The sequence below is a fragment of the Lycium ferocissimum genome, chromosome 7 (genome assembly GCF_029784015.1).
Source record: "Lycium ferocissimum isolate CSIRO_LF1 chromosome 7, AGI_CSIRO_Lferr_CH_V1, whole genome shotgun sequence".
In the NCBI taxonomy this organism is placed as follows: domain Eukaryota; kingdom Viridiplantae; phylum Streptophyta; class Magnoliopsida; order Solanales; family Solanaceae; genus Lycium; species Lycium ferocissimum.
In genome coordinates, this window is record NC_081348.1 from 37,962,916 (window position 1) to 37,980,190 (window position 17,275).

The 17,275-nt window shown below is 32.4% G+C and overlaps 1 protein-coding gene across 1 annotated transcript; it reads right to left on the reverse strand.

The window, feature by feature from the left end:
• Positions 1 to 4,020: 4,020 nt before the first annotated feature.
• Positions 4,021 to 6,634, reverse strand: LOC132064832 (probable indole-3-acetic acid-amido synthetase GH3.1). The gene is made up of 3 exons (XM_059457957.1): positions 6,206 to 6,634; positions 5,790 to 5,891; positions 4,021 to 5,672 (listed from the first exon to the last, which is right to left on the reverse strand). The coding sequence occupies exons 1-3, from the start codon at positions 6,523 to 6,525 to the stop codon at positions 4,310 to 4,312; spliced, it is 1,785 nt and encodes a 594-aa protein (XP_059313940.1). The 5' UTR covers positions 6,526 to 6,634; the 3' UTR covers positions 4,021 to 4,309.
• Between the last annotated feature and the right edge of the window lie 10,641 nt (positions 6,635 to 17,275).

The following is a 17,275-nucleotide window of genomic DNA, read 5'->3' on the forward strand; positions in this document are numbered from 1 at the left end:
TGATTTGACGAATAGGATCATTTGGCGCTATTATTTAGTTTTTGTCACCGCTTAACAAATTTGGGCAAAAGTTGCTTCACCGCACCAGACCCGATTACTGTTGTACACCTATAACAGTTGTCATTTAAACAATATAGTTGGCTATTATAGGCAAAAAATATACATAAAATCTCTTTTTTATTTTTTAATGTTGTAAAAAAAATAACAAGTTATTTAAATTTTAAATCTCAAATATATGAATGCTTCACTAACTAAACATTAAAGAAAGTTAATATAATTTCAATAAATTCATAACTGAATGTAGGTAGTTTTAAGCTCTGAGGCACACATTTTAAATCTACAATACTTGAAAATTAATTCCTTTTAAGATTGATGGGAGAAATTTTATTGTAGCTTGTTTCTTAGAATCCAATCTTTAGTGGTGATAAAATGCTTGAATTTACGAAGATTTGTGTCTAAATTTTCAGCAAACAGGTATTCAATTGCTTTGTCTTGAAGGGAATCTAAGAGTTGAACCGTTGAATCTTCTAATCCAGTCAGGTAACAATAGGTTGATGTTCTTCGTCAGCACTTTCATTGTCGATTTAGGCTTCCATATTTTTGAGTTTGTTCTCCCACTTCAATGACACGGGCAATAATCTCTTCATCAGTGAAAGCTTCAATGATCGAAAGTGTTGCATCAAATTCTATATATGTATTATATATAATATTCTATCATAAATATAGTATATTAAGGTATCAAATTAAATATTTGGTCAAAATCTATACTACTTATTATTGATAATCATAGATATTCCATTTTTATAAGGATTGTTAATAATTATATTACAAAAAAAAACAGATAGTTGTTATATGGGAGGTAATTTTACAAAGCGCGTACTGTTATAAAGTTGGCAATTGCTGTTATAGGTAAAATGTTGTTATAGAGAAGTAAAATATAACATAAAAAATCGATTTCGAAAAATCTTAACTGTTATAGAAAGGTGCTGCTATACACGAATGCCGTTATAGAGAGATTTGACTGTATAATTATTATTTTATTAATTTTTAAATTGTTCGCAAGTTATATGGGATTGCAAACTTGCATTGTTCACCAGTCATGTTATTCAAGAGTGTCATGTCGGCCAATACATGAAGTACAATCTTCATTCTACTAATATTTGGATTTCTCATAAGTTAGATTGTCAAACTTTTCTTGCTTACAAGTCATGTCTGGGGTGAGGCATGAGTTTAAGTACAATTTTTATTTTATATATTTTTAAAGTAATCACAAGTCATGTTAAATTGGCAAGACGTGTCGGTTTTGTTTAACTGTTCACAAGTCATGGTGATTAACAAGACTTGACATTATCTTTATTTTACCTATCTTGTTAAATTATTCACAAGTCCTACTTTTATTGGCATACCTTCCATGTATTGTTCAATTGCTCTTATATATGAATTAAAGCAATACAGGTCCTTATTTAAAGAAAAATATATGCATGTCCATACTGATACACTAATGTTTGAGGGACTAAAATTAAAGACCAGCACAAAATAGGGACCAAAGTGCAAATGACCCAACTTGAGAAGTACATTTCCCTGGGCCAGAACCATCAAATACTAATTTGGGTTGGCAATACTTGATTAGCTCACTCTAACAAGGACCGGTCCTTACTCCTGACTGGACTTGGTACTAATCCAGCTACAATGCCCATCCACGATTATCCTTCCGCGCGAGTAGTTCGTTTGGTACGTTAGATAAAATTTTCTTAGGATTATAATTTTAGGATTAATTTATCTTATTTTTTGGGACTAATTTGTCTCATCTAGGAGAAAAGATAAAATAATCTCAGGATTAAAGGGATAAGATGGATATCTCATCTTTAAGTTTGGGATGCACTTTATACTTTGTTGGTACAAGGTATAAATTTATTTCAGGATAAATTTATACCTTCTATCAAACATGATACAAAATCCCACAGTTAGTGTTGGATATCCCAACTAATACCGTGTACCAAACGACCCCTAACATATACCTTTTATCTGTATCCAAGCTATATACAAACTGACAAGAATCTTACTTGATAGGTAGATTAGGTATTCTTTTCCGGTACGTTTTATCTCATATTAGATGATCTACATTAATGTAATAAAATGACAGGGTAGGGTTATTCAAAGTTGCATGGCTCAAAATCTAAATTTCTAGTTCACAACTTCACATTACTTTAAGCATAAAGGATTATTAGTATGTCAGATCTATGAAACCTTACAGCCCAAGTTCTTCTGGACCCAAGTGTAACTATGCTCACGTTAAGGACTCGAACGGAATTACACTACAAGAAAGGTCATACTTGTCTATGTTTGATTGGCTTACTGAATGGTTAAACAAAATTTAAGATTTCTGAAAATTAATGAGTTTCTTATGGCATAGCCATCTTATCAGCAAGGCCCGCACCTTATTTTATGTTTCAACATTAATTGCCGTTGAGTTGGCGAACCATTTTAGACGGTGGACCAGACTAAACGATTTCTTTTATTATTCCATAATGTAAATTCCCATTGAATTCCGGTCTCAAGTCAATAAGCAGGCTGCAGACAGATGATTTAATTTGGAACTCTTTTTGTTTTCTCGAGTCCATTAAAACTCAATCATTATAGGCAATTAAGACCGAAAAAGAAAACCACTAAAAAAATCGTATCTGAGAAAAAGATTGATGAACTTTCTAATATGAAAAGCAAAACTGATAATAAAAAATAATTAGAGTCCTAAAAGCATGGCAAGAGTATCTAAGGATAATATAAGCGTAATTAAATTAAAGCATGTTACTGGTATAAAAAAAGCGCTCAATAATGCAACCGAAAAATATACTTGAAGTTATCGTGTCACTTCTTCATAGCTAGAGATGGAGGCCTTCACATTCCATGGATGGGGCCATGTTCATCACGCCGATACATATATATAATAGCCTGAAATAAAGTAGAATATATAATGCTCGTCTTAAATTATATTTATTTCCTTGTTTCACAAGTTCTTCAATTTATTTTATTTCTGTCTGAAATTGAAATATACTCTTATCAATATTTTGACACAGTTCTTCTTGTATACTTCTGTTTAATATTCTTTATCAAGTAATCTTATTTATGATATTCTTCGTTTTACAGAACTCATTTTCTTTAAGTCTAACTCTTCTAAGTTCTAATCTCTTCTATTTGTTAAGAAAATGAATCTTTGATCTAACTCAACCAGCCACAAAACAAGCTCCAAAATTTTCTAAATTCTTATTTAGCCGTCCTTTCATTTTCTTTTTGTTTCATCATTTATTGCTCCGAGTTGGCAAACCATATTATATAGCGGACGAAACTAACTAATTTTTATCCATAATGAAAAGCCAAAACTGAAATTTATTAAAGCCTTAGATTCCTAAAAGCCTGGCAAGAGTATCTAAGGCTAGACAGACTTGAATTATATATCACAAAATATGAATAGTGCTCAATAATGCAACTAAAAAGAAAGACGAAGTTATGCAGTGACTTGGTTAATAGTGATGGAGACCTTCCACTTTCCGTGGACGGGTCATGTTCATCATGAACAGATAATATTTTAAAATATGGAGCAAAATAATCTCTCCCATTTTCTTTGTATGGCATTATTATATATCAATAGAGTTTAACTGCTCTGCATTTACAATGTATAATTCCTTTTGATCATCATGTTAATGTTACGTGCAATAACATGTGTAACAATTTATTAAAAAACACAATCTGGTAACCTGAAAAATAATGTAAATAATTTTATAATGGGTTAAATTACATAATATTGTAAAAATCTTTACAATATTGTTATTGTATATACTATGTATACCTAAAACATTACTTGTAATGTATATATACATCAAGTGTTCAATAATAAAAATGTTGTGATTTATGATTTTCAATAATCTTTAAGCTTATACATTTAATATAGATGAATAGAACCTCTTACTTCGGAATCATGTATTTCTTTTACGGTTAGAAGAAAAGTTAGTGAAAGAGAGTTAGTTACGTCATAGATGAGTTAAACTTTAAGAAAGAAACAGTTCATTTAACAAGCTTGGGATATTACATCATTTTCACAGGTTAATTGAGCCACAACGTACAAACCTAGCTAATTCTGCCGAACGTCCTTAGTCTAGTTACAATCAGGACCCATCTAGCCACAAAAGTAAGACAAGAAAAAATGAAAAAACAAAAGATACAAAAACAAAAAACAAAAAAAAAGTTTAGGGAATCTTTATTGACTCTCCTCCCAGTCAGTACTCATGCATGTGTAATTAATAAACAGTACTCCTCAACGACGTCGTTCAGGTGTCCATTGAGGCAACGATGGGCTAAAGTGTCTTGACATTACTCTCGAGTCAAGAAGTTCCAAAATAGGTGCAAAATTCACACATCTTGGCACCTTATATTGATTAATAGAAGCACCCCTTGAAATTGCATAATCCATGAGTTCTTCAAATGTCCCATTTTTTACCACCCTAATCTCCAATGGACCAATTGAGTTACAAGCAACTCGGCCTTGTCGATACACTGTGTTTAACGACTCTTCCATGGCCAAACAACATTTGTCCAACACTTCATCACTAGGAGAATTGTTTAAATCCTTCATTAATAACTCCCAATAAATCACGTAATGACCTGGAATCGTCTTTGTGTCTGCATAACTAGTGTACTCCACCACGCTAGTGTTGAATTCCCTTAGTAGTTTCGAAGCATTCTCTACGGCTCTCTGTAACTCAGCCTCGTCGGTTTTATCCGAGTCAATGCTCAACAAGACGTTTTTTCGCCTCACGAAATGGAACTGTGGGGCAGAGTTATGGAACCCGGTGACTCGGAGTATGTCACCAACTCTGTAGCGGTACAACCCTGCATAAGTCGTGATAACAAGTTCATACTCTTTGCCAACTTCAACGTCCACCAGGTCAACGAGATTGGTAGGTGAAGAATTTTTGGTAGGATCATGGGGTAGAAATTCGAAATAACCCATGTTTGGCATGATGGTGTACGAAACTTCCGAGGGCTTACACATGGGATTTAAATTGAGTCCAAAGTAACACTCGGAAGCTGCGTACATAGTACAGGCTTTTGGTAATCCACCACTGTAATAGTCCAAAGTAGGAATATACTGAGCCATAGCACCGGTGACAATTACGTCAAGGTACTTAGTCTTAGGCCAAATCCTCGTGATAATTCCTTCCCAATTTTCCTTACAACATTCATCAGCAATAAAATCGGCTAGGTCTGGGTTCGGTCTCATAATTTTACCCATGCGTTCGCAAACGGACGAGTCTGTAATTTGTGGGTTCAGAGTTCCGGTTCGAATATCATGAGCCAGTTGTGACCAGTGGAGCTGTAAGAACCGAATGGCTCGGACTAGGCCCGAGGCAAATACAGCTCCAAGACGAAGGACTTGCTCACGCTCGTAAAGACCGCAAAGCATTTGAGTGTACATGCTTTGAAAAGAGTCAGCACAAAGAATGGCTTCATTTGGGCTTGTGTAAACATTGTAAGGGTCATGTGGTCTGCTTTTGAAATGTTCACTTTTGTAATAACTTGTGAGAACGGGTCTAGCCAATAGTCCACCTGGAGTTTTCGTCTCGGACTTGATAAATAAGAAGTATAGTCCTTTGCCTTTGTCTAATCCAGGCACGTATCTGTCACATAAATGAAGTTTCGTAAGAAATAGGCTTTATGTTTCCCCAATAATACGGATACCAGAAGAGGTAACGAAACTCTATTTAATTTTGCATTTATTATTTCGTAATACTTACAGGTTCATAACAGGCATAAGAAGACTGTAAAGTAGCTGGCGACGATCCAACTCTTCCTTAATTGTAGGCATCAATTTCCTTTCACCAGCTGACGTGCCAGAGCTGTTAACAGAGATAAAAAGAAATATCAATAACTTTAGTTCATAAATTAAAAGCTTGCTTATAAAAAGAGCTGGCCAGCTAGGTTCTACTTCGTTCCATTTAACGTGCCCGAATTCGTGGTAAAAGAAAGTTAAATTATTTAAAAATCTTTAGTTTTCTTGAATTAATATACAAAATTTAGAAAGTACATATAATTCTGGTAACACTAAAAATATATTTAAAGTAGTAAGAAATAATTTATGACGTAAAGTATTTAATAATGTTGTCACGTAAAATCGTAACAGATCGAATAATATATTCTACTAACTGCTTACCTTGTGAGGAATTCAGAGATGGGATGAGCGGATAAGATAGGAGAACGGTCGCCGTTAGCGATCCGTTGGATTTCCGGTTGAAGATCTTCATAAGTTACCACCGGAATTTTGGATTTTAACGTTTCACGGTCACTAGCGCCGTCAAGTTTAAAGCGCTTGAGGTACTCAGTTTGAGAGTTTCGTGTCAATATTTCATCCAAGACTCTTTCTTGGACGGCATCAGCATTTCTAGTCATCTCTTCGATGAATTGAAGTGCTTTTGCATCTTTCTCACATGTAGGAGGACCCAAAGGAGATGACAACACCGAATCAACAGCCATATTTGAGATTTTGAGACAAAGGTAATTTATCAAAGGTTATAGAATAATTGACTGTTGAGAGAAAAGAGGAAGATTGTGAAAATTACTTAAAAGAGTTGTAAGGTGTGCGAATGATGGAGCAAGAGGGTGCTTAAATAGGAAGAGTGGGGGTGACACGTCAGGTGCCATGTCATAGTGGGACCCATTAAGGGCGGCAAGACAAAAAGAAGGTTGGAAGGAAGTCGACTTGGGGCCATGGACAATTTCGTAATATCTAGGTGTATGGTCAAAAGGGGACATGGTGGGACCCAGCACGTCTACATAGCCCTAATTTTGGGGTGCGTGTGGGCCTAACATTAGCCACCTCAGTTGGGGGCATGGTTTTGGACTTGGGTGGTGCATCACCCAACCACGAGGCTAGTTTCTGGTAAAATTGTTGGACCCTGATTGTGATAGCCCACTTAATTTCCGTTGCTACAAGCATGCTACATGACCTCTTAAAGAGTTATCAATCCACTTATTTAATTGCTACAAGCATGCTACATGACCTCTTAAGAGTATCACTTATAATTTATAGTAGTACTAGTATTTAGATAGAATATGAAATTAATATCCTATACAGGAAAACAGCCATTTAAATGCTGTGTTTTTCTGCGTGTATTATGCAAGTATCACACGAGGCAGGAGAAACAAATTAAAAGGTGTTGCTCTTTCTTAATACATGGCATGCATCACAGAAACAAAATGATGCATCGATAATAGTATTTTAAGTTTCTCTAGAAAAAATTCATTAAAAAAATAGAGCAAAACAATATTAACACTGTCAGCTGAGAAGAGGATAATTAAGCTAATATTAACACTGTTAGCTGACAAGAGGATAATTAAGCTAATATTAACACTGTTAGCTGACAAGAGGATAATTAAGCTAATATTAACACTGTTAGCTGAGAAGAGGATAATTAAGCTAAGTATCAAACTGCATACAATATAAATATAAATGATAGTACATACACTACACCAAAAGAGGTTTTTAGTGGCAATATATTTTCCTTTTAGCGGCAATAGTTATTGCCACAAAAAGATTTACCAACAATTGATTAATGTCATTAGATCCAAGGTCGCTAAAGCTTTTAATGACATTTATTGTTAGGGCTCAAGTTTGGTATTCTTAGGTAATAATTGATTCTAGAATATAATTAGCGGCAATTAAGTTATTGCCACAAATTAAGTGCCGCTAAAAGCATATTTTGTTGTGGTGATATTACTAATACTTTTTTGGTCATTAAGGAACTAATATTATTTATCAAACATTTGTACAAAGGATAGTGCCATCACTAGTACTTAAGTTCTAGCAAGAACCATAACTAGTGCCATGAATTACTCTAATTCCTTCGTAAGTGTTATTAGATGCACTTACATATTAATATTTAAATTAATTACATAAATGAAGAGTATATACTCTTATAATTATGGATTTAAGCATTGTAAATAATTTTTATGTATTTTAACTTATTGTAGCATGTATGTACTGGAGTACCTGCCTTATTTTTCAAATTACTAATCTCGCTCTAAATATGGACAATTTTCTTGAATTATTTGTTGCACGTTGTTAGTGCATGTATATACAAAATTAAACTCATAATTTATATGGTTACTTTATGTTGTGGGTTGCTAATCCGGCATTATTAATGAGCTTAATTAACAAGTAATAGTCACACTTTATTATATAATATATTTTTCCTTTTGTAGAACTGTTAATTGTGGATTTGGACTGTGGATTTGGATTGTGGAGTGTGAGTTAGCTATAGATCCAAGCAAAGTGGTGGAGGAGTAGTATTAGTAGTAAATAATATAATGGAAGAATCACGTGGGTGTGGTAATTTCGTTCGCAGTTCCTGGAACTTATGTTGAGCTTTCTTTCGTGGAATCTCAGGATTATATTGTTGCAAGATCAAAAAAGAAGCTCCTAGGAACATTCAGGCGGCGATTGCACAGTTACATTTATTTTCATTTTAATTAAACTAATGATTAAAACTACCGTTGAGGTAGCAGAGTGGAGCTTATATTAAATTCTGATGGCGTATTACGGCATTAACTCTAAGCTATTCATAATTATTAAAAGCTTTGGTCGAATTCAACTAAGTAATAATTATAATAAGGTTAGAGAATAGTAACTGTCAACCTCATTTTAAAGATGGCTCACTTTTCCAATCCTCTTTTTGGCTTTGTGGGGCTGATGAGTTGCTTTGAATTTGTGTTTTGTCATCTTGAGATAAGATCAATGATGACAGAAACGGATGGTTCAGAAAAACGTTTTCTTTTTTGATGAAAATGGGATGGGCTCCTTTCCATTTTCACTCTCTCCATTTTCTCCAAGTTCCTACTTAGATAAGAGACGCATGTCATAGTTACATAAATATATTTAAGGTTTTCTCACTTTTCCTACTTTATTACGATTTTTTTTTAACTGGTTTTGTTTTTATTTTTATACATGTACTAAACTACCAGTTTTATATTTTCCCATTAATTCCTCTTTACATTCCTATCAAACATGAGAGAAATTGACATCATTGGCTCAGGGGGGACAGTAAGACCAAATTGAATCAACAAGTTTTTTAAAATAAAAAATAATATTTGTAAATTTTCAATTAAAAAGAATTTGTAAGATGTTAATTTTCTTAATTTTTGCTATAACTGATAGTTATGGAAATCTTTTAGCAACAAAATAGCTATAAAAATGAATAGAATAAGATTGTTCGTCGAATTAGATGATCGTAAGTGCTGTCATGTTTTAAATGTCCAATGGAACAAATGTAATTATAAAAGAGTTATAACACAATTTGACAAAATATAGATATTCATGATATGTGTAACTAAAAAAAAAAAAAAAAAAAAAAAAAAAAAAGGAACACGCAATAGAATAGGAAAGGTGAGAAAAAATTAAATATATTTTTGAATGAGATAATGATTTAGCTAGAATTGTGGAATTGTCAAAAAATTTAGAGTAAATAAAGGAAATAGTTATCATCCTAACCATGATTAAGATTTTGCTTTTAGACAATTAAATTCTAATCTTTAATTCTTAACTATGACATGTGTCTCTCATCTAAGTAGAAATTTGGGGAAAATGGAGAGAGTGAAAATGGAGAGGAGCCTCATCCGAAAAAATGACATCTTTATTTTGTCAAAAAATGATACTCTTATAAGAAATACTTTATACTAGTATGTCATATCAAATGATACTCCGATAAGAAATACAATATACAATATATACTACTATTGTTTAGGATATGTAGAGGGATAATAATACATTTTTGACTTGAGCTTGAAACTTGTCTTTTAGATACAATGAATATGGAGCTTATGAATTCTGAAGAAATTAAAAACATACATTGCAAAAAGAGAAAGAATATATTCTGCCTTATCCTCTTAAGTTAAGCATGTGTTATTAGAACAAATTTCTGGCTTTAAAGTATTCTTTCGCAAATAGTATGTAATCTCAAAATTATTTTTATAAGAGAAAATTAATCTTTCTTAAACGAAAATCTTTTCATGATTCTATTATTTTTTGTTGATTCATTTAACATCCTATATATAATATTGACAACAAACTCAAATTAAATATGAGCGGAATAATACAAGAGCAAAATGATGATAATGTAAAAATTTAGGTAATGCAACTTGTTTCCTCATGCTCTTAGTTTTCTTACTTTTGTTTCTATGTAAGAGTTGTTGACTCTTATGGTTAATAAAGTTTAACATTTTTTATGTCTTTCAAATAAAAATTTAAAAATAAAGGAAAGATACAAAAAATAATAATAAATTTAAAACAAATGAAAACAACAACAATTAAACGTATCCCCTCAGTGATCGGACCAAACACTCTAGTTCCTATTACTTTTCTTTTGCTTATTCTCTTCCTTTTATTTATTTCTTCCTTTATTATATTTCTATCATTTTTTGCTTCTACTTCAATTCTAGCAACCCAAATGCCCTAATTTTGTCCCTAAAATCACAAATTAAAAAACCAAAACCTGTAACTCGAATTGATCAAATATCAGTTATTTAGAGAGAGAGAGAGAGAATGACATGACGGAGGTCATCTAAACTCTAACCTTTTGAGTTTACTACCCAGGAAGTTAAATATTTTTTGATTGCATATAATGAGGTTGGTGGATCTTAATTGGTAGGAGAAAGTGTAAATCGTACTCCAATGAAGCTACAGTCAATCAAGCGTCGTTGCAATTAGCAGATCGACAACCAACAATATAATAACAATGATACACCATTAATGGATATACAAAAATAAACTAGCACGCCTAAGTCGTTACGTATAGCTATGGCCTAATAAATCATTCACTGCCAAACCTGTCCTACTCCAAAAGGAACGACACAAACAAATTCTCATAGCCTCAAATGTTCTGTGGTTTTCTCCCATCACCGGCACCCTCTTCTCTAACACTGCCATTTCCTTCTTCATCACCCAACATTCTTTTTCTCCACAATTTGTTGAGCGAATAAAGACTCAGTTGCAATAGTGCTACCTTCAAAGTCTAGGTGATTATTTGGTATGAATTTAAATCAATGGACCAATTTATAATATGATTAATTAGAGGGAAGGGGAGTATAATCAGAATTTACAGAGACTTTAAAGTACTCTAAAACTGAAAATCTATGTAAAGATGTTAAATAGGAAAACTGAATTTAACCACAGGCCATTATTGGGCGAATTCAAAGACTGTAACCGAATGTTTTATTCTCAGGCCATTATAATGTGCATTCAATGGTTGTAAAGGAATGTTCATATTTAAATAATAAGAAAGGCCAAAAAAGATTTTAAAGTGAGGAAAAATATTTTTTAAAAAAGGAGAAAAAGATAAATAGAAAGGGAGGGAATATAAAGGTGCCACATCACCTTATTTATGCCTAGTTTTATATTATATATAGATTTAATTTATACGCCATCGTCTTAAATAAGAGAAAATACACTGGATGTCTTTTTCCTAATAGGTTCAGATCTCATTTAAGAATAGCTAAGAATCTAAGTTCAGCACCAAGTTTTGCGAGAGTAGGCCTTTGGTATCATTAGAAGAGTCATTGGCTTAGTTTTTCGTTCGACACCTTTTTTTTTTTTCATTGACGGCCTGTCTGTTACGGTGACTTTCACAGCATTATGCACCACTTTGTAGTAAGTAACTTACTTATTATTATCAAATATTCAAATTACTAATTACTTATGATAGATATATACATGTTATTATATCATAATGACTACATAAATATTTTTTGCATGATCAGTTCTAGAACTTTTTTTTTATAGTTCATAGAACTTTCACTCATATTATGTAGTATTAGTTTGTCAACCCTAACTTCAAGACTTCAAAAACCAAAACACTGATATTAATTGTGTTACTACTTTAATTATGCGCAAGAACGCGACGCTTGTCCTGTTATCAGCTTATCGATGTCTTTAACGCAAGATTTATAGTCTCATTAATTTTGTCCGTTCAAGTCGAATTTCATGTAGTCCCATCTCCACTTTTTATTGAGGGGGATGGATGTTCATGGGCATATTTATTTTTCTAGGCATATTTATTATATTGTATATATTTGTTGCAACTTGTAACTTTTCTATTAAAAGAAGAAATAAGTTATACTCCACATCAAAACCATAAAGAATTGTGATCTACTAGTGCAATTTAACGGGTTATAACATATTTTTTTCTTCATGTTATTATATAAGGCTTGACATTGAGAGTCACATGTTATTATAAATCAACTTAATTTAGCAATATAAAAATTATTTATATATAGAGTCGGTGTACAAGACATAAAACTCTAAATATACAAATAACGCATCGATGAGTCAAAAATTATCCAGGCTGTCCAAGTATTCTCAAAATAATTCTTTTCTTTTTTCCTGTTCAAAGTAAGTACTAATAGAAATCTTAAAATTCGGATCTAAAACGAACTCTGTGTACGTGTTCTGTAATGTTTTCTTGTATTGAATCTCAGCTACCAACTCAAATAACATGAAGCTCGTTGAACACTAAGGACAATTCGTACAACCCCACGCTTAGCCAACTATACTTAGATTCTGATTATCTTAATACTATATTTTATTATGCAACTAATTTAAGGCCAGCCATTAGGACATTTCGTACTTCGCCTCAATCCCCGGAAAGGTAGACATAAATTGCTCAATTGGAGTATTTGGTCCTGTTGGTATTCTAACAAATACTAGAAGCTAACTATCTAGCTTATCAGTATTTTAATACCGCGTGTAAACTGCCTCATGAATTATGATGCGTACTACTAACAATTTAAAAAATGGCAACTACACAGATTCCTTAGTGGCTAGCTTTTTCTCATGTTAAAATTCAAATACTGTCCCCAATGTGTTGACTGAGACTATTATGTAACTAGAACTTTAAACGAGAGATTAATAAAATAACCGCCACAATAATGCAGCCGGCCGGCCGGCCAGCTTACATCTAAAACTATCACAATGCTAGATAATGGTTGGTACACATATGTTCAAACATCGGATTCATCTTAAACTAACATTTTTTGCACTGAATATAAACATATTATGTAAGTGAAAGTTTATTAAATTTAACAAACATTAGATTCGAACCCATAATTTTAAAAGTAACAATAATGAATTATGTGCTAATTAGAATCTTAAAGATTTTGATAACCCGAACTTCAGAGTCATTTACAACTTTGCTAGTAGCAGAAAAGAAGACCAAACAAAAATTAAACTATTGCTCATTCTCCTATTCCTCAGTTACACATTCATTCTAGCTATAACATCTTCTATCCAGTCCCTATCTTTAAATCTCTGTCTTCTATGTATTATATGTACAACTCTAGCATGGCATTCCTGTTGGATTGATTTGCACACCACCTGGGGCCTGGGTACTTTGTGATTCCATAATGCATCATTCCTTGTCATCCATATATGATAGATCATTATTGCCAAAAGTACTTTTTGCAATAATAATCAATACTATGGCAACAAAATTAAATTCTTTGGCAACAAAAATCATTTGCTATCAATAAAACTAAGTTGTTGCCAAATATAAAAAAATTTGTTGCAATTTTTATATATTTTCTTGTAGTGCCAGTGTCCAGAGGAATTTCCTACTCAGTCTCCCTTGGACTTTCCTAGCGATTCCAGTCAAATCCATATTCGGCATACTTATTTGGACCCACTGCAATAGGAAAGTAATACAAGCAGCTTTGGAGAATTCACATTGAAAGAATAAATGATCTGATGCCTCAGCTTGCCTATCACATAGCAAACAATTTTCTTCTTGAGTTAATTAACCAATTAGAGGCATCTTTCATAGTTGAGGAACGACATTTAGTGAAAGGTGCTCCTTCAATGTCATGTGATTATGTAAATCAGAATGGACTACATGGACATTAATTAGGTTTTTGTTTTAGTTAATTCGCTCAACGATAAAAGGAAGAGCCTAGGCATGTACCTAACCCACATTTTGAATTAACAAAGCCTACATATACTATATTGGAATTATTTTCTTTAGTGGAAGTGTTTGTTAGAGCAAAGATAAATTAAAGAAAAGTCTAGAAAATTATTTAACTGTGTATGTGATGAAATTAGCTGACACTTGGCACGGAGGATAACAGAAATTGGATTAGTTTTGGTACAACACGAAAAACACTTCCTTAAATCAACACGATAAAAATAAAGATAGCAAGAAACAAAAATATATCACCATATTTTTATCCATCCACCAGTCTCACAAGGAAGTCTTTGACTATTTTATTATATTATCTTAATTCGTCATTTAAGTTTTATTGATAGGAGCCTTTATACTTTAAAGTTTCCAATGTGCCCTGTCCCCTGTAGTCTCAACAGAAGACATTTAAAGTGAATAATTTAGGAAATTAATGGGTTCGTTAAACTATAACTCCATCTTTTTTCAAAGTTAAACTATATATACTTTTTCTATTGAAGATAAAAAGAGTAGTTGTAGAATTTGGTGGTCTATCTTGTCTTAGAAAAGAAAGTAAATGAAAAATAATAATGTTCCCAACATACACGTAAACATATTTCTGGTTCATTTGAAGCACATCTTTGTATAATTTCTGGAAAGACATTCATGCCAATACCTAGTTTATCCAAAAGCCTCAATTTAATGGATTTACTGATATGATATTATAGATATTTTATATTTGCAATATATTCTAACCTATTATAACAGGTACCCTGCTATAATTTTTCAGGTTGCTGATTCAAATATATTTATATATGCAAGCTTAAATGTCATTCATTATGTGATCTAACAGAGTTAAAATTCTTCACATTATCCAAATATAAAAGTCAAGCTCTAGTTTAATTTTCAACAGTCAAAAAAAGGGTGAAGAAGAAAAAGAGGAAAGTATTGTTAGACCTTTTAGGCTTGTTTTCTTGGTTAGGTATTTATGGAAAAATGGCTGTGTAGACCATGACTTCTGGACCAATATTTCCAAAAGCAATAGTGGAACATGTCAAAGGCAAAGTAGCGTTGTGGATGTTCAAGTATAATTGGTACAAGGAACTTTAATTTGGCTTTAGTTCCTGACCAAACTTGTAGTCGATTAATTACATGCACTTTGTTCTACCACGTCCCTATCGTGTTATCAACTTTGTCTAGACCAAGTGACTATGATATTTAGAGTTGTTTAGCAAATTGCGTCATTAGCTCGTTGTGTGTCCTCCAATTAGGATATCCTACCACTTGGTTAGGTGTAAATGCTTTGTCAACTAATTGTCATTGGTTATTTTAATTAAAATGCTTTCTAACTTAATTTTTACCTACACTCTTTGAACTTCTAAAGTAATGTAATTAAGAGTAGTATACGCCAAAGACCGTTGAATTTTCGCCTATAGCATGGCCTGGCCTCCAATAGATAGATATGTCATTTGTTTTTTATTTTGTCGTCATGCTTTTTTCTTTTCTTTTTTTCTTTTAGAATAGCATTCAATGATAAATCAAAATGGTTAATTATTTCTCATTTTTAATGTGTCTAGGACCTAATCACGTGTTAGGAAGATGAACATCGTACACAACTCAATCACAAAATTTAGCTCAAAAAATTTATATAATATTTTAAACAGAGATTAAAAGATGAGGATTATCCAAAATATACAAGGATGAGAAAATAACCCCACAATCAATAAATATGAGACAAATCTAATGCCTCATTGCACGCCTGAACCACTGGACATCGATAACATAATATGAGACCCTACACTAGAAAATTAATAATATGGATGGTCTGATTCTTAATACCAAGTTATGAAAATGAATATTTGACCTAATTCAACTTCAAAATTAGCTCAAGAGATAGGAGGTGAGAACTATTTATAACCATATGACTAGATTACAATTTATATATATATTCTCGATCCAGCAATGTGAGACTCTAACATCATCGATAATTTCTATTAAAAAGAAAAGAAATGGCCATTACCTTATCATCAACTATTTTTAAGAAAAAACCTCTGAGATCATTATTTGTTAGACTGAAAACTCATTGCGCAGTTATATTAATAGTTGTAATACCTAATTATTTATTTATCTCCCACACGAAAGTATGCTAATCACAACGCAGAAGGAAAAGTATTAAGGCTAAATGATTGTGTTTAGTACGACTATGTGATTAAGACCCGAAACAAAGTCGGTTGCAATTGTAACCAACAGTTAGGTGTGTTGACCAAAAAAATTTCCACTTGACTCAAATGACTTAACGTAACAAATTTAGAGACTAGCCAGTTGGCTAAAAGGTGGACGAAACAAACAGTGTAGTGAATCATATCGATCTGGACTATGAAAACATATTAATGGTCGGTTCAACATTTCGCCGACCAGGTATATAAATTACATTCTGTTTGAACCATACACATGATTAATAGAAGTTTCTAAAAGAAAATAATCCTATGTGATTCTTTTTATAGAGGTGCCGTCTTTACCTACTCATGCGCAACTCAACTATTTCATTAGATATGAATTACCTCCCTTCAACACCAACACATGTATTGCCAGTAGCATGCACATAATTTTTTCATAAGCACTGACAAAATAATTAAGGTTTCAACTTTGCTTAAACATCCCGTTCCAAAATGAGTTTAAACTACTTTTTGTCTAATTTTGTTACAAAAATGGGTTATGGGCTACTGATTAGTTTTGGGTCTTCTAGGTAAAGGGAGCCCTTCCTGACAAACAGTGCCATTTATATTTTTTTAACTAATAATATATATTTTTCATATTACTTATATACAAATATTTTAAATTTTCAACGAAATGGTGTCGAATGACACTGCTTCATATATGTAATGTATGTTCCCCCTTGGGCATTGTAACTCTACACACGGGTTAAGCAAAATGTAATGTAAAAAAACTTGGGCAAAGGCCACCGTATACTTAGCCAAATAAGTTTGGGTCAACCAACCCCAAATGAAAGAGTACATATTTTTCTTATTATATATAAAAAATTATTAAAATTCAATAAATAAGAGATATGAACCCCTAACTTTAAAAATATGTGTGTTCAATGCATTGTAAAAATCTACATATATTAAGCAAAAAATTTAAATCGCCTCTTGGGCATGGTAACTCTACACACGGGTTGGTAACTCTACACACGGGTTAAGCAAATGTAGTTATCAATTATCTCGAACTTTTATATATATATGTGTATAATTATGTGCACCAAGACATAGATTGATTAAAACTTCTATAACGTGGGACATAAAAAC